Source organism: Ambystoma mexicanum, chromosome 6q (assembly GCF_040938575.1).
Source record: "Ambystoma mexicanum isolate Mex_15411 chromosome 6q, UKY_AmexF1_1, whole genome shotgun sequence".
Classification (NCBI taxonomy): domain Eukaryota; kingdom Metazoa; phylum Chordata; class Amphibia; order Caudata; family Ambystomatidae; genus Ambystoma; species Ambystoma mexicanum.
This window is the reverse complement of record NC_090937.1, coordinates 131,124,861-131,143,382: the sequence shown is the minus strand read 5'-3', so window position 1 is coordinate 131,143,382 and position 18,522 is coordinate 131,124,861. Positions and strand designations below refer to the sequence as shown.

General features: G+C 45.3%; 1 protein-coding gene across 2 annotated transcripts in view; it reads left to right on the top strand.

The window, feature by feature from the left end:
* Positions 1 to 18,522, top strand: part of GRID2 (glutamate ionotropic receptor delta type subunit 2) — a 2,892,146-nt gene that overhangs the window by 1,303,107 nt on the left and 1,570,517 nt on the right. For both annotated transcript variants that reach the window (XM_069630564.1, XM_069630565.1), the window contains exon 3: positions 2,227 to 2,511. In XM_069630564.1, coding sequence (XP_069486665.1) covers positions 2,227 to 2,511 — 285 coding nt within the window. The remainder of the gene's footprint in view (positions 1 to 2,226; positions 2,512 to 18,522) is intronic.

The window sequence follows — 18,522 nt, the reverse complement described above, 5'->3', positions numbered from 1 at the left end:
CCACTGTCGACTTTGCATCAATAGCTTTCTTTGGACCCACTAGCCATGGCGTCACCATGAGCAGTGGTCACGGCAGTCAGCCTTGGCCACTGTACATTTTTAAACAATAGTTTTCTTAGGGGCCGTCTAGCAATGGCCACTGCACATGTTGTAGCAATAGCTTTCTATGGGGCCCACTATCCAGGATCTTTAGCCATGAGAAGTGGCCATGGCCTTAGGCCGTGGCCAATCCCCATGTTGCACCAATACCTTTCTTTGGACCCTACTAGCCATGGCCTTTGGCCATGCCCAGTGGCCACGTCCTTTGGCATGGCCACCGTACATAATACACCAATATGTTTCTTTGGTGGTTATGGCCACTAATTATATCAGTGGGGGTTGCACCTGGATATCTTGCTCTGGTTGTCCTAATGAGTAGTCACAGAGATTATAATAAATATTCAGCGCATAAGATTTAATTAAGGAATAAGTGAATAAGCTGACACGTGTTTAAACCCTCACAGGTATTTCTCAAGATGAGGAGTTTGTCGGGGTGTGTCTTTTATTGCGAAATAATATATACTGTATAGCAGTTGTATAATATAAAAGACATGGCTCATGCTGCTTGTCGGGGGCTGGGCCAAACAGTCGGGTGCACCAGCAAAGAATATCAGAAGAAGGTACCGTGGGACTTGGCATAATTGTCATGAAGGGTGGAGGGGACCTGACGATCCGTTCTCCTGCATCTCGGTAAAAGAATTGGTGATCTGCCTTTCGTCTCGGGTCTGCACAGTGTCCTGTTGCGATATCGCTGTTAGATCAGTTCTCTCTCTCTGTCTCTCTGTCTCTCTGTCTCTCTGTCTCTCTCTCTCTCTTTCTCTCTCATCACCTTCAATCGCTCACTTTCTCTCACGCTCTCTTTCTCGCTCACTGTCTCTCTGCATCATATTCAATCCCCCTTCACTCTCTCTCTCACTCTCCTTCAAGCAAATGCATGCTCCTCTCGGCCTTATACATGTGTGAAACATATTTTGAACCCAAAGGAACACAGTAAAAAACAGCAACATGCATCAGGTGCTGAATGTTCAATATTAACTAAATACATTAAAAACTCAAGAAAGCAGTAGAGTGTTCCAAAGTGTAATACCTCCTCAAACATGAAACCAGCAGTAGACCAAATGGTTTGAAACACCAACAACACCAAAAAAGTAAAAAAAGAAAACTCCCGGGAGCAGCTTTATACTGAGGAATGTTCTGGCAAACACTGGGGCCATGTTCAATCAAACTTTGGAAAGGGTGTTTTATTCCTCTCTATTTCACTGTTAAGCTCCCCATTTTCTTTCTCTATCTTGTCTTTTCTCAGCCCAGGGTGGCTCTTCTGCCTTAGTGCCCCCCCCCCTTGTGCTGCCCTCTATGTTCATTGGAAGTTCATTCCTGGCAGCTCATTTTCTACTAATTCTCCTCTCTTCCAAGGTGTCCTCATCCAGCCACTTGTTAAGTTTATAAGCGGGAGGGTGCTGAATGAGAGTCTCTTTAATGCAGAAAGTGCACCCTACTTCTGTTCTCCTACCTCCCCATCTTTTCACTTCTCCTGCAGAAGGATGTTTCAGGAGGGGAGAAGATGGGGGATACCGAAGATTGTGCAGCACATATGCCATCTGTGCTTCATTAATTTTTGTGCATTGGTGATCATTGTTCTTTAGTTGTCATTACACAGATCCTTGTGTCACGCACAGTATTACATGTGTTCTTACAATGATGTTATCCGTTTAAACACCAAGGTCGACCACCAGGATTGCTGTTACAATCATACTGGATCCTTCCTATTTTACTTTTTCTTGTCTAGTCCCCTGGGGAAGTCGGAGGGGGGGGGGATCAATTGTATCATACACCCATGTATAGAGTAGAGCTAAAGCTTGACCCCATGATTGGTAGCATTGCTCTGTTGAATGATGATGCGCTTTCAGGACTACGGAAAACATGTTTAAACCGCTGTACAGCCTATACATCCTTTATTGTTTTAATACAATTAGGATATTTAGATTATGTGAGCACTTATAACCAATTCAGTTCCTGTTGTGTGCCAATGAAGGATGGCTTCTACCTAAACTGCACTTCCTAGTGGGCTATTATGTTAACATTCCTTGATTGCTATTGCTTATGGGCTAGGACAACATGCACCCAACCTACAAATATATTGTCTATGTCCAACTCAAATGCCATTGTTCTTTCTGTCCTTTCTTTTAGCCTGCGAGCTGATGAACCATGGCATTCTGGCCCTTGTCAGCTCTATCGGATGTGAATCAGCAGGGTCTTTGCAGGCCCTGGCCGATGCCATGCATATACCCCATCTCTTCATCCATCGTTCCACAGAAGGCACTCCAAGAAGTGGCTGCAGGCTCATCAGGAATGACCGGACTGATGACTACACCCTCTCCGTCCGACCACCAGTCTATCTCAATGATGTGCTGACCAGAGTCGTCACGGAATATGCTTGGCACAAATTCATCATATTCTACGACAACAACTATGGTAACTATGCATTTTGCACGATATTTATTCAACATGATCATGAAGTTGAAAAACAATCCCTTACAGTAGTAGTATCAGACGTGTGTCTTTTATATAGCACCTTTATCCCATTAATAAGGCCTCAATGTGCTTATGGGTGCATGTAGATAGTTGGACGGAGTAGAATGCAGCTGTGCATTAGGCTGAGATAGGGGTTGGGTGGGATGGCAGTGGTCCACTAAGCAACCCAAGATGGTCAGACATATGGATGGGTGCTGATGAGGTCAGGAGATTTAGCGAGTGCAAGACATTCGCTATGTGACCAGCTTGAACGAAATGTGTCATAGGACAATGTCACATTCTAGTGTCGGAGATTCATTATGTGTCCAGCTAGACCAGATTTTAGGTCATAGCTGCAGTCTGATGGCTGTCATGCTTTGTGTTTTAGAGTGGGGTATGGATGTGTGTGGGTTGGTTGACATGACTGCAGCTGGTTTCCCCTGAGTCGTGTCTGACTACATACCTTGATGCCTCGCTCAGTGCTTTGCCTTTGGTGTTGCTAAACAAATTAGAGTGGGCCCGACTGTTCTGAGAGTTGTACTTTACCTTACCTTTACATTGTGACAGAGGCTTATGGTGCTGTGAAGAGAGAGAGAGGGGGGAGCAAAGAAACTTCAGGTTGAGGACCTTTCTGAAGGAGAGGTAGTCATCATTGCGGTGGAAGTGTTATGGAAGGGAGTTCCAGAAGTGGTGCCTTGGACGTAGAAGGCAGATCCTCCCATTCTGGTGGAGTTGCAAGTGGTGATCACGAGGACTGCAGAACCAGATCTATGGTTTCTGGTGAGTTGGCAGTGTGTGAGCATTTCCTTGAGGAATTCTGGGCCAGTATTGTGGATGGTGAGGTGTGTGATGCATATGGCCTTCCAGGACACCAGTCAGCTGATAGGAAGCCAGTGTAGTACTCTAAGTGCTGGGGTGATGTCTTCTCTGGGTGAGAGGGCAAGGAGAAGTTTAGCTGCAGTTGTTGGAATTTGTTTGAGTTTCCTGATACGTTGGGGCACCTAGATAGGGGGAGTTGGCATAGTCTACATGGGAGGAGAAAGGGGGAAGGAGCATGATTTGTGATTGGTTGGCAAGGAAGGACAAGATCCATATTAGAGTGCACTCGAGTATGTCTAGTGAGTGGAGCAGATTGGTCATGGAGGATGAGTGCAGCACAGACTTCCAAGTCTGCTATTCTTTTTACATTTTCCCAAAGGGACACAAGAGAGGATTCTGTTCCGTGAAGGGGTTTGAATCCAGATTGGGCAGGGTCAAGAAGGCAGTTATATTCTCTGAAGAGGCAGAGCTGCTTGTAAGCTGTGTGGTCTAAGAGTTTGGTAATGAAACAAGTCTTTGAGAGAGGGTGGTAGTTGTGAGGAAGAAGGGGGTCGAGAGAGGATTTCTTAAGAAGGGGCTGGATGTGTGTGGGTTTGAAGGCCTCCAGGAAGAATCCAGAAAAAAGAGAATGGTTCATTATGGACCTTGCAACATTGCCTGCCCAGGTGGTAGTTAGGATGTTCTTAAGGAATGAGGGCAGACAGGGAACTCCAGGGGCACCAGAGGGTGGCTGTGTGATAGAAGTATCAGGAACTCAGGGCAGGAAAAATGAGTGAAAGAGGAAAGGGCCGCAAAGTTGGCAGAGGAGGGGTGGGGCTAGGTAGGGGAGGAGAAGATGGGAGAATAGTCAAAGCTATTTTCGAAATAATGGAAGAGAGTGGTTAAATAGCGATGTTGTGAAAGTGGTCAGAGTGCATCGCGGAGTGATTGGGAATGAGGGGAGTGGAGAGTTGAACAGCACGGTGTCTTGAATTCTGCTGTGATCATGTGGAGTTCTCTGTTATGGTTACATGAGTCGGATATTCGGTTACCATAGAAGGTTTTTTGGCTTTTCTAATTTCAGTACTGTAGGCCCTGGCCAGTCTTGCATAGGAGGTTTTGTTTTGAAGTGTAGGGTTGGTCCTCCAAGTCCGGTACAGGCAATGCTTGAAGGTTTTAAGGGATTTGAGGGAGGGTGTTTACCACTTGGGATTGGGGCCTAATCTCTGAGAGATGTGTCTCATTGTTGTGAGAGGGATGTGTACAATGGAGAGCCAGTGATCAAATAGGTCAATGGAGGGTGGTCCTTTATGGAGTGAAAGTGCCGTAAGTGAGTATAGAAAGGTATCGGCCAGATTGGGTTTTGTAATTATTTTATTCCATAGGGGAGGGAGAAGTAGAAGAGGGGGGGCTGGTAAAATAGGGAGGGGAGGGGGACAGGGTTAGAAGAGAGAATAAGATAGCAGAGTGGTGAGACCAGATTAGAGGATGGTTGGCAGGGCTGAATCAGGCCAGTTGAGCTGAATAAACTGTTGAGGGTGTGTCCTACTATGTGAGTGGGGAGAGATATCAGTTGGATCAAATTGAGGACTTACATGTTGTCGGTGAGGGAATTGGCCATAGGGTTGGAGGGAAAAACATACCAGAGGTTGAAGTTTCCTAAAATGGTGAGGCACAGATGTCGAATATGGTTTGGCTGATAAGGAGTCGTTGAGGGTGTCTGCAAAGTTCATATTGTATCCGGGAGGCCTGTATAGGGCTAAGAGTGTTAACAGTGTTAACATTACAAAAGTGTTCATGTATGAACATAGTTACCACCAAGAAACATGCTCTTTGGATGAAATTAAGGAGCGGGATTATGCTTTTGTATGGTTTTGGCAATGAGGCCACTTTTATAAGGATGACGTTAGAGTCCTCTCACATCCAGCATCTGGTTATAAAAAATAACAAAGGAATACAACTGAATCTCTTTAACCTTTACAAAAGGGCAAGATTGAAATAGGTGTAATCAGACAACACATCCCATGTACATAGAGTTAGAGTGAGATTTGGTGTTCGGGGAAATAGTATGAGATGCTTCAATGTAGGTAGGATTATTGTAAAAATAACATTCATTCATTCATTCACTCATTCATTCCCAATGATAACTGGTAGCATTGACCACACTGAGACTAAATCACTGGACTTTATCTGTGAATTATCTGTTGTATCACAGCTCTCACACAGCTAATAACCTAGGCAAACAGATAATCGTATTCACTTTAGGATATGGTTTATGAGCAATGAAGGGCATAACCCATCAATTTATTGTACACATGATCAAATACGGCTCAGAGAGATCTGCAGTCAATTAGAGTATATTTGCTCTTTATCACCCTGGAACAGGACATGAACCACCCCACAGTTTATCCTGCCCCTTTTCCCGAGAACCATGTTCCATCTTATGACTATTCCCATGTCATTATTATAGCCCCTGACCAACCATTGTACCCATTAACTTCCTCGACTGTGTGCATTTTCTCCTATAGCTACCCACTAAAGTCAACTATTTGTCCCTTAAGGTCCTGCTCCAAAATGGCCCTTGTATCCCTGCGCCATTTGCCTCTGCCCTGCCAAAGCCACCCCTCACTACCCATTCACCTGTGTGTGAGCTTATCACCCTGACACATGTGTCCAGCCCCCGGAGCTCTTCCTCCTTATTTTGTATCTTTCCCCACATGTTTTTGGACATTTTGTCAGAAACCTGCTTTTTCAAATGCCAATGCACATGCATGTGCTGTGCTGGTATAGTAACAGTGGCCACCCATGGTAATACCCTTGCTTAGAGCATGCCATTGCTTTGGCTGTAGGTCTTTACCAGGAGCTATGTCCCATGGACATTATCAAAATGATATGGAGAACTGGGATTTTCTGCTTGAATCTGGGTCCCTGAAGAGAATTGAGAGCAATAATTGCTGATACATGTTCATACTGATTATGATAAGCACATTATCCATAAAGTCAGTGCCTTACTGCAATGAATATTAAACTCTGCGGCTGACATGGAGATCTGACCCACATTAATCCACGGAACTGTAACATGGCACAGATACCAGAAAAGACCATCTCCCAAAAAGTAAATGGGCAATCTGAACAATGCATTTCGAAATGTGATGCTATTTAATTGTTTGTACATGTTTCCACAAGGATATGGGGCTGCCCTGCCATAATTATACTCAATTTCAATTACGCCTCTTGCAGGAAGGTTTCTCGAGTCCATACTTTAATGATAGTGAGGAACGGTAGACGGAAAGTAGGTAACCTATACAAAATGTAACCAATTCCCATTAAACAAAGTGAACAATTTAAGTGAGATGGTCAATATGCATAGGGGAAGGTTTCACAATATTGCTAGCGTACCTACATGTTTCCAACCCTTTTCTGAGAAAACCACTAGTCTAGAAATCTGTCAATACAGAATGTCATGGCTATAAAAACCTGTGGGACTACAAACCAATTTCTCTCCTTTCATAGATTAATATTGGGTAGGATACAAAGATTAAAGAAAGGAACATCAAATTCCTGTAAAAAGCCATGCTTCCAACATGTTTTTATTTTAATTTTAATACATTTCAACTTTTTATCATCTTCAAATACATTCACTCTAGGTTGATAAAAAAAAAATAAAAAAAAAGAATTTGATATGGTAACTCAGCCCAAGCTATAAAATAATCGCTTATGCAATGCTACTAAAATGTGTCAAGTTCACAACAATATAAGAGCACTAGCAGTCTGTGAGTGGAAATAACGGTGTTGCAGTAATACAAGTGCAATAACTTAAAGCATTGTCTATCAGATGCAGAATTTATGATGGAAAGTTGTATTACTTCATTTCTACCAAATTCAGCACATCAACACCCTTGGACTGAAGCCTCAGGATATTTGACAGGTTTTAAACCAATGTGTTTTTGCTGGTCATCTGGTTCAATGAAAATGGCGGCCATTTTAGGATGTATTAAGGGATATACATCAGATGAAGATAGCTAGGCCGATTGGATGTTTTGAATATCTTATCCTGAGTGACAGGACGGCCCGGACACCACAAATAACCACGCTTACTCGAAAGGTAAGTCCAAGGGTGTTTATTGTGACTTAAGCATGTTCTTGGGAAATTGGCACTATGGCCGTCCCTGTCTATCTCGACTTAACCAGCCTTTTCGCTCCTTGTTAATCCAGGTTTCCCTGATCGTGAATGTAATTAACTTGCCAAAAGTGACACCTAATTGTCTGATGTTCTGACTAAAGTTGAAAGTGGTTTCCCTTAGTTGGTGGCTAGCAACCTCCCTTGGGCCCTTTTAAGCTTTCCCTGTCCTATCTTGCTTGGTAGGCTTGGGGAGCTAGGGATGATGTCCTTTTTCACTCTGTGTCATTCTTCTGTCTCTCACACCCATTCTCTTGTGACCCTTTTCTACACTGATCTTAAAAAATGCTCTCCTCCCACCATACTATTGACCCTCTGATCTCTCACTCTGCCTTTCCACCTCCACCCTTTGATCTTACTAATCCTCTAATGAGTGTTCTCACTAGTCATCTTATCTCAAACCACCTCTCTACATCTACCTCTGCGGTTATCTTTGCTTCCCTCCGTCTTCCCACTCTACTTCCTGAACACTTGCAATACTTCTCGCTCTCTCTCTGCTCTAACCACTAGCTGATCCTATTCTCCCACTCCCTGTCGCTCCTACTACTCTTCCTCTACTACTCTTCCTACTCTGTTATTAATTCTATCCCTTTAATACCTTTACTTTCTCCTACTAGTATTGTTAGTCTACTGATGCTTCTACTCACTAGTGCTCGCTATCACCCTCTGCTACCAACTACCACTCTACTGCTTGCTCCACTTATGCGCTATGCCTCTGCTCCCGCTGCTTACTATCTCTGCTCCCAACTGCTACCTCATCCAGTACTACCAATGTGCTTCACCTACTCTACCTCTACTCCTCACACTCTCCACTCTCACACACAAACACTGCTCAGATACCCGCAATATAATAACCTCTGCAATCCTTTTCTCTCGCCTACTCTGGTCTCTTGGACATTCTCCACCACCTCCTGTTCTCACAAAACTAACCCACATCCATCCATTCACATACAGTTAGTTAAATACCCAATCCCCTCCCAGGATTGGCCACTCACCTTACCCAATAGACTTACCTGGCTTGAGGGGGTGGGGGTGGCAGAGGAAGGGCTTGGGGAGCTTCACATGGCTCTTAAGGGCTTATAAACACCACCCTTTCTTGACAGATACAATGACAGCCACATCTCTGCAGCTAAGGGGCTGCATTTAAGATATGCACCCCATTTCCAAAAACTGCATAACTCTGTCCTGGTAGCATGGTAAATGGTAAATATAAGCCATACCTGAGTTAGGGTATGGAGTCCAGTACCTCTCATAGCTATGCCAGCCACATCAAATTGCTATCATGCATGTGTCAGCGCCCTTTGGCCCTGTTCAACAGTGGAAGGGTTATGTGTTCATGGCAAGGCTCCACTTTCTCACTGTCAGGACTGTAGCTTTTGGGATTGCCTCTCTTTGTTCCTTTTTAAGGGCTGGTAACACCCTTTCGCTATGTACAGACATTCCACAGGAAGCTGGACTGGGAAAAGGAATCAAAGGGCACAACCAGTCGCAAAGGGCTAGATCTCACAACAGGGCACTGCATTTCTATAGACCTTTGAGTCCACTGAGAAGGCAAGGGGGCAGGGTTAGTGTAGCCGGATAGAGATCTGTACAGTTTGGCGAAGATTCTGTCATCTTGTTTCTCTCTGCTTCTCTCTCTCTCTTTCCTTTCCACTCCACTTCCAGTAGCAAAAAGCACTTTGGTTGGGATTTTAGTATGGTAACGTCCACTCATGTCAAGAGTATGGATTGGACCCATGGGTCAGGCTACCCCAGTCACCTATGGTATTTTGCCTTTAAAATAATGGGTCACACACCACTTATTTGACTCATCTCTGGAATACAACCATGGTAGAAGATTTTTTGTTGGACCCTGTTGAGAGAGCAGTCCTTTCTAAAGTCCTCCAGTTGTGAGGTGAAGGTAGGTGTTCCAAGGCAGAGGTGAGCTCTGTCCCCTAACCAGGGACCATATGGGTTGAACTCTGCTAATAGTCCAAGGCCTGCATCTTTACCAACACCTTATTGCCTAGAACCTCATCATGGATCTCTCTAAAGGTGTGTGTCAGCCTCCCCTTGTTTGGGAGCCCAATATAGAGACTAACCTTGGCTCTTGAGATCGTGTAGTGGGACTCACAACACCTGGAAGCCCGAACAGCTAAGTTCCCTGTTTTCAAATTAGATACACTGCAAGCCGTGATTTGAGTTTGTTCAACACTGAACAAACTATCAGGACCCTTCAATGCTGTCTTTAGTTTTCACCATTCCCCGCAGCAACACTCAGATGCCCAGCATTTCTCGAGTCTCTGTCCAAAGCACCAGCCTCTTTGTCGCCACTCCTGTAAATCGGTCAATCTGATCATGGTGTCTCCCGAACCATAACCTCTTAGCCTCTGCACAGAATTGACTTGTCTGCACATCCTTGTACCACCTTGACCACAGTTGACCCTCGACTACCAAACCGAAACTGGTCACCGCCTGATCCACACAGCTTGAGTAGACGTTTTGAGACTGCAGTTACCTTCTGATCAACCAAGACTTGACGCCAGTTCACCACCGACTGCTGCCTCCTCCAACCAAAGAGAACCCACAAATGATGCTGCGAAGTGTGGTTCAGCGTCGTCAAACCACTAAAACATTTGCAAAGGTATTATTGACTGGTATCTGCCCCCTGACCGGACAGGCAACTTTATAATGCCTTTTGCAACCTCAAAAAATATCCTTTTTGAACAGGGTGGTATTTTAATTGCCTTTTCTCCCCCTGCCTCATTATCCCCAGTGCTGCATCTTTTCTACTTTTGCATATTCTATGTTCTTTCTGCAGGGGTGGGGTTTTACAGTGTTTTCTAGTTAGTTATTACTTTGCATGGTTTGTTTGATTAAAGTATATATATTCATGACCCCTTGATTGGACATTCCTTTTTTTGGACATATTCTTTGCTGTTTGGGTTGCTACAGATCCACATTCACATTGCTCTTGAGAGTATAGCCTTCCCCCTGCCCACAGTACCATGAAAGAGATGCATGTTTTGCCTTTGTGATTGTTCTGGCTCTTGGTTTGTAAAGTTGAGAGGGATTTGTTGGAAATTTAACCTCTACTCATCCTTGTATTCCAGCAGGGCAGCGTGATTTGAGGCAGACTGTACCTACAGTTCAGCCACACAAAATAAGAGAGTGCAGTTAATGTTAGTTTTCACTGCCAAGCTATTTCTACAACCATGTAACTCGACACAAGCATGGTGCAGACCTTCAAAGCAAGTGTCCTGTTTGAACTCTCTTGACAGAGGGAACTCCCTCATGGCAGTAAGGTTAGGAATCTAGAGGGGTGGACGGTTCCTAGGATGGCCAGCAGTGAGTTGAACTCCCTAAATCTGTTGCCCATTCACCTGGAGCAGGGGGCATGGAATCCACTGAGGAAAGTGACAGCGAAGGTGCTTCCTAGCATTCTTCCCACCGGGAAGGCACAGTGGTGTCCCAAGGGTCACAAGCCTCTGCAAATCACACTCATCCCTGGGATCCTGCCCTTCAGCCAGGCCCTGGAAGAACCTCACTATGATAATCCCTTATAGGCTCTACCTCCTGGAAAAAGAAGGGTGACTTTAGCAGAGCAAAAACAGGAGGCTCCCCAGGCCCTTGCTGAAAAGATGCAGAGTGACTATGTGATGTTGTGCAAGCTAGAGCTTAAGGCCCATAGAGAAACCAGCAAAACAGCTATTGGGGAAAGAAGTGTCTCCAATGGTGCCTCTAAGGGAAAACCCAGGCGCCACCTCCCCCAGGATTTAGTCCAACCTTATGTAGAGGAGAGTAACATTTCTGACTGGTTTAAAAAAGTGGAGTTAGCTTTCAGCCTCCAGGAGCTGGAAGAGGAGTTGTGGGGTGCTGCCTGTATGAGCTGCCTACCAACAGTTGGAACTAATGTAATTATTCATTTGACTCCTGAAGTGAGGACTGTTGCTTCCAAAAAGAAAGCTGCAATCCTCAGGAAGTTCTGAAAAATCCCATAACAATACCCCCAAGTGCTTTAGAGAGCTTACACAAAAAGGGGGACGTTTACACATCAGCTCCTGAAATATCTGAGAGGTTAGGTGACACGTAACAAAGTTGCCACGTTTGACGGCCTGTTTAATTTGATTGCATGTGAGAACATCCTTAAACAATGTGACACTGAGTTACACCAGCATTCAGTGGACAAGAATATCACAGACCCTTGGGAGCTTGCAAATGCTGCCAACAGATTGGTGGCTAATCGTGCTCCGAAAAACGCATTGACCATTGCATCCAAACCAGATGACAAAGGGGTTAAGAAAAGTAAATCCACGGAGGGTAAGGACAAAGGTTTGCACACTCCCACTAAGAAAGGGCCCCAAAAATCTGAGGGGAAATTCCATTCACCTACATCTCCCACTCTGACAGAAAGGAAACCTGAGGGCATCCCTAACGCTGGGGCACCCACATTCATAGTCCCCAATGGTTTCCTTACCTATGGCGGCTGGAGACATAGGAAGGGAGCACCCACCTGCAAGAGTATAACCAAGCCACCAATAGTTAGCTCAACTCTCATGGAGGAAGCGGAAGAAAAGTTTGTAAATGTGGACATCTTAAATGATGACTTCCCACTTGACCAGAGGCTGGCCGAATGTACCCTTTTATCAGTGAGTGGGAATGGTACCAGGTCTCCAACCGATGCCCCAGTTCCTGCTAATACAGTGAACTTCTTGGACCATGTGTTCATCAATAGGAAAATAGCCCAGGACTTTGTCATACTCTTGTGAGTATCACCGCTGTCTGACTACGGTGGGTGCACGATGACCATATTATCCATATCAGTCAGGGAATTCAATGATTTAACCTGATGCCAACTAACTATAATAGAGTTCAGTTGGAGGGGAGAATTCTCACAGCCCTGCGTTGCTGTAAAAGATGCCATTCCAGTAGACTGTTTATTAGGAATTGATAAAGCTGAGCTAACTCTGTAATCATTTCCGCAATCACATAATCTACGGCCTACGAATCATCTTGGGAAGCAGCTCTGACTGCCATGCGGTCTCCTGTACAGTGAGCCCCAGAACACCGAGGCAGGGGCAAGCCAGCATTTAGTGTTGTCACAATATCACAGGAGGTTCCTTTTGGATTTAGCTCATGAGATTCCTCTGGCAGGTCATCTAGGAACAACATGCTGTTTGCCCATTTCTACTGGCCGAAGATGGGGTTGAAAATCAAAGAATGTGTCTGGTGCTGCCACACTTACCAAGCATCTAGAAAAGCTGGCTTGAGCCACCAAGGCATTCATAGTGCCACTACTTGTGGTTGGGTGGCCTTTTGACGGAATATGTATGGGCATTGTGGTTCCTTCAGACCATCAAACCTCCCTAGGAAAGCGGTACATTTTGGTTGTGGTAGATCACCCCACCGGGTACCACAAGGCTGGGTCTTTGAGGAGCATCAAAGCCCATGTGGTGGCAAAGACCAACATTGGAATATTTGTTCATGTAGATTTCCCTAAAGAAGTCATTTGTGACAGAGGATCCAACTTCATATCGGCATATATGAATACTATGTGGGATGAGCGTCACCCGCAAACCAATATGCCTGTTGAGTGGTTCAATTAGATCCTCAAGAGCATGATAGATGGGTTGGAAGAGCCCCTCAGGAGAAAGTGGGATAATCTCCTGTAATGTCCCTTGTTCTCTTACCAGGGGGTGCCACAAAACAGTGTTGGGTTCAGTCCCTCTGAGCTCCTGTTTGGGCATCCCATTAGGGGTCTCCTAAGTCTGTTGTGGGAAGGATGTGAGGGCAATCCCAAAACTCCTTCCCACAAAATAGTTGACTATGTGATTGACTTTAGATCCAAGATAGCCAAATACAAAGAGCAGAGCACCTAGAACCTGGAGGCCAACCAGGAGATCATGAAGCACTGGCATGACCAGAAGGCCAACAGAACACCAAAGGAGAGGTAAGAGGATTAAGAGCCTTCTTCTTGGCACAAACTCTAAATGTTTAGGAAAAACCTAAAACCATAAACAAAACAGTGCCAAGAGGCTTAACATGTTCCCCTTTCAATTTCTGTCCCAATACCTGCAGGGTTAGTCACCCATTATAAAAATGGATTCCAGACAAGTTTATGAAAAAAATATATATATCTCATTTATTTATTATCATCATGCTTAAAAACTTTGAATTGCTTCATAGTCATCATTAAAAACAACAGTAACCAGAAAACTGATATAAAGTGCAAGTGCTAGTATCATATACCCCTTCACAATGTGGGGGTAAAACAGCAGAACAGATAGAAAAAATATCTATATAAAGTAATCACCAAAGATACCAGAAATTAATACTAATAAACCAAGTGAAAACCAGGAGTGACTGAAGGGTGGGGTCACTCCGGGGTAGTGCTGAGTAATCACTCAACTCAACCTAATCACTCACTACATTCATTCTAATTCAAATTCAGACATTCTCATTCATACATTCATCACCCATGACTGAGTACACACCTGCCCAAATGGTCTGGATCATGAAACCATGCAAGGCCCTTGCCTTGCATGACAAGTGGACTGGGCCCTATGTGATGTTGGAGAAAATCAGTGATGTTAACTACCTCTTTGATACCAAAGCCCAAAGGCAAACACATCAGGTCTTCCATTCAATTGAAGGGAACCCCATTACAGCCAGGATGTCTTATTGATGGCTCTGGTAACCAATGATGAGAATGAGGAGGAGTCTGATCCCCTACCGACTTGTTACACGCTGAGCCCACTCATGGGTCTATAGATGTAGTTCAGATCTCCCCCGACCTCATAGAGCAGCAATTGCAGGACTGCCAGCAGCTTGGATCTGCTTGCAGGGCTGTTCTCGCTGACTCCAGGGAAGATTGTTTGGTGTGACCATGATATTAGCACCGGTTACTGCAAGCCAGTGAAAACTAGGTTTCACTGGATGTTTGACAAGGTCAAAGTCACCATCAAGGACAAAGGGCCTCATTACATGGAAGGCGGTAATGGTTAACGGCCACCGTTAATGGTAACGGTGACCGTTAACCATTACCGCCTTACTACGAGGTCCCTTAGCGGGTTGGTGCTTTAACGCCTGCTTTTTGCAGGCGTTAAAAACCAACCCGCTAAGGGACCTTGGTGCTAATTATGGCACCGCAAAATTGCGGTGCCGTAATTAGCTCCTTCCCCATTCCCATTATGCCCTATGGGGCAAAAATGGGAATGGGGAAGGGCAATGGTGGAAGGGGGAATTACCGCCCCGCCAACCTTGGAATAGGGCGGTTATTCCCCTTTCCACCAAGGCGGTGCCGGTCATTTACCGGCATGGTCCAGGGTGCTAATAGCACCCTGGATTACTGCCTTCTGTGTAATGAGGCCCAAAGTCTCTAAAATGTTGGCCTCGTGATTATTCAGCCTTCCCACAACCACTGGACTAGACCAGTGGTACTGTTCCCTAAAATGTCCAGCTGTGGGAAAATCGAAGTTCACTTTTGTGGGGACTACCAGGGGCTCAACTTTGTCAGAAAGACAGATGCACACACTAGCCAGAGTGCTGATGAACTGATTGACAGGTTAAGTGCTGACAAGTTCATGAGTACCTTCGACCTCACTGCGTGGTACTGGCGTGTCAGTCTGAATGATCAAGCAAAAGACAGGCCCGCATTCTCCACCCCAGAAGGGCATTACCAGATCATGCTCATGCCATTTAGAATAAAGAATGCACCTTCCGCCTTCCACCTTCCAGAAGATAGTTATTCATGTCTTGGCAGGGATAGAAGATTTCAATGTCACCTATCCTGGTTGACTTTGCAGTATGCAGCCTCATTTGGGAATACCATCTATCCCATCTGGAACAGGTACGTCATGCCATGCATATGGCTGGTTTGACAATCTAAGTTTCCAAGTGCCAGACACCAGGTGGGTGGCTGTAAAGAAACAGCCCTTGGTGGATTGGGACGTACTCACCACCAAAATTCAAGTGAGAGCCTTGCCACGTCTCATGGGCCTTTTATGATGGGTTATGTGACTCTCCCCCGTAAGTGAAGTAACATCAAAGAAACTGCAGAAGAAGGTCACCTGGCCGCTGTCTGTCAGTCTTCCTTCGAGAGCTTGAAGGATGGCCTGTGCCAGATCCCAGTTCTAAGGATCACAGATTTTGGGCAAGAGTTTAAAATTCAGATGGGCGCTACTGAATTTGCTATCTGTGTAGTGCTAGCATGACTGAACTCAGATGGGGTAGAAAAAAACATGTACATGTCCGAGTATGCGATTGACCAAGAAAGAACACAACTGGGCCACCAGTGAGAAGGAGGCATTCGTGGTGGTTTCGGTGGTACCAAGCTGAAGACCTACATTGTTGGGTCTCACTTCACCATCCAAACAGACTCCAGACCTCTTAGTGACGGTTGGCCCTGCAGGGAACTTTTGCTTGGAGGATGAGCTAGACCCTTAAAAGGGTGAGTCTCAACCTTTTTGGCTGAGGGGCATGTGAGGAATTGCCATCTGGCAAGCATTCAAAGCAATGGCTTTTTTGACATTTGTATTAATAGATAACATGTTGATCAGATTTCACTTTCATTTACTCCATTACAAAAGCATAGTGTACTTGTGCTCTGCTGTAACCGTAGCCTGATCTGCAGCACCTGCTCTACCAATGGAACTGCACTGATACAGAGGGCACAGGTGTCCACTTGACAGACGTGGTGACAGCCAACTGTCTGCAGTGCAAAGGCAGCATTTAAGACATTCCCCCCTGTGCAAAACTACAATGATCGTAAGTTACAAATGATGGTGGCAGGGTAAACTCTAAAATAAAACGATGCTGAGTTTAAGCATAGTGCATTGCGCTATTTATGATCATATCCGCCACATCATAATTGACATCACACATGTGTTAGCTTCTGTGAGTCAGCTCTGCCGTGAAAGTTAATGTGTATTGTGGCCAGACAGGTTGAGACTGCCAAATTGCAGGCCAGGAGCCTGAATTGCTTTGTGAGGGCAAGTAACAACCGCCACCAGAAACAGCCACACAACATGTTGCTGTCCTGGGCCCATGCATCAAAAGAACACACCATTCAAAAGTGTTAGTCTTGCACCAAGGAGCGGCCTCTCTAAAGGCCTTTGTTCTTAATGGTAAGGGCTGGCATTAGAGTGGGCCGGGAAGATGATGTTCAATTGAAGGAGACTCCCACCATTTTGTTTCACTCTGTCTTCTTCTCGGCCCCTCCACTTCTTTTGGAGTAGAGCACTTTTGGTGTGATGTCAGAAGGGCAAAGTCCACTTCTTTCAAGAGCAGGGATTGGACCAATGAGGCAGGTTAGCTTTATTCCAATGACTTGTAGACCAGTGCCATTCAGATTATTTCTGTAACAACACCTGAGAAGGACTCATTGGACTTCAATTGGGTTAGTTGCACTTTCTATAGCCCTCAGCCTGAGGTGAAGAAAGAGTCACCAAAGGCAGAGGAGAGATCTGCCCCCTATGCACTGCCAGGGCACAATGGGGGTGACTTTTGCTGTGGACCATGACCTGTAACTCTGAGTCAGCATCTCCTAAAGCTAGGAGGGCAGTCCCTTAATGGAACTATCCTGCCCTCGAGTCCCCTGAGTAAGCCACCAGCTGAAGCTCCCTGTTCTGCCATAACAAACCAATCACAATGTGCTCACCACCATTAGAATGAGAGGGAATATGCCAGCACTGGCTTTTGCGCTCCTCCGCCCATCCAAACTATATTGATTGCATCTCAAACCAGTTTGCTTCTACATTGAGCCATATCAGAGCCCGTCACCTGCTAGGCTTGAATTAACTGCTCGATACCATGACCCAATCCGAACCACTGAGAGTCACACGCCGACTCTGACTAGAGATTATAACCATGGCTCGACCAATCAGCCCTCAAACAGCTGCCTCACTGACCCGTATATCAGTGCATCCAGATCATCAATTCGATGCCTGTTGCACACTAATTAGAACCGGTGGACTGTCACGCTTTGACTCCTCCCAGTGCCTAAAGCCTGACACTGCTTGGCCCAACCTCGAAATGATCCTGGGGAGCACCGCACCTTGCATCGCTGAACACCTCCTTTCGAACGCACAGCGTGACTGTATTCACCTCTGCTTGATTACCGCTTGCTGCTTGGGCCCGCATGATCCAACATACCTAAACTGAGCTTGATCCGGTCGCATCAACGTTCAACACTGGGTTTGCCACCGTCAACCTGCCAAATTACTGAAACAAGGTACTGTTGACCAGAAATTGCCCCCTTAGTCCACTAGGACCCTAGAGACTGGCTAATTCACCTCATCATATTCTTTCACCGTAGAAATATGCTTTCCGTTGTTGTTATTTGCCTATCACCCTTGTACTCACACTGAAAGTGCTAGTTTCTTCAGTCTGTTGCGTCTTCTCCATTCTTCCACACAAGGGATTTTTTTACAGTGTATTCTATTTTGTTCTATGGCAGATGGTGTGTTTAATTAAAGTGTGTATTTGTTTATATTGGCTTGATTGGACATTCCCTTTATTTTGGACTGTGTTACTGTGTTGTTTGGGTCACAACTGCATCACATACACACCCCTCTTAAGAGCATAGCCTCATTGCCTCCCCTCGGCCCACGTTACCACCAAAGGTGAAGGCAGTATATCTCTTAGCTGTCCTTGTTTTACCTTTATGAATGCATTGCCTTTTGGTTCGTAAAAGTGTGAGGGCTGAGTGGGCATTCTTACCCCTACTCATCCCTGTACTCCTGTGGCACAGAATCCAATTTGTACCAGTCACAAAACGCCCTAACAATTTTCAAGGCTAGTTTAAAAAGAAATGTGTCTGATGCATCAGCCAAGTGTCCCACGATTGGCCGAGGCAGGCCTGCTGGTGTCAGGAGACCGAAGGCTTTGTTTGGCAAGTCTCCCTGTTGCTATTCATCCAGAGGGAAATCATTAGACCTTTCAAACACGCCTAAAACTTTTTTCTTTTTTAAACTTTGGACTATTTCTGTGCTTGGTCTGGGCAGGTTATAGGATGC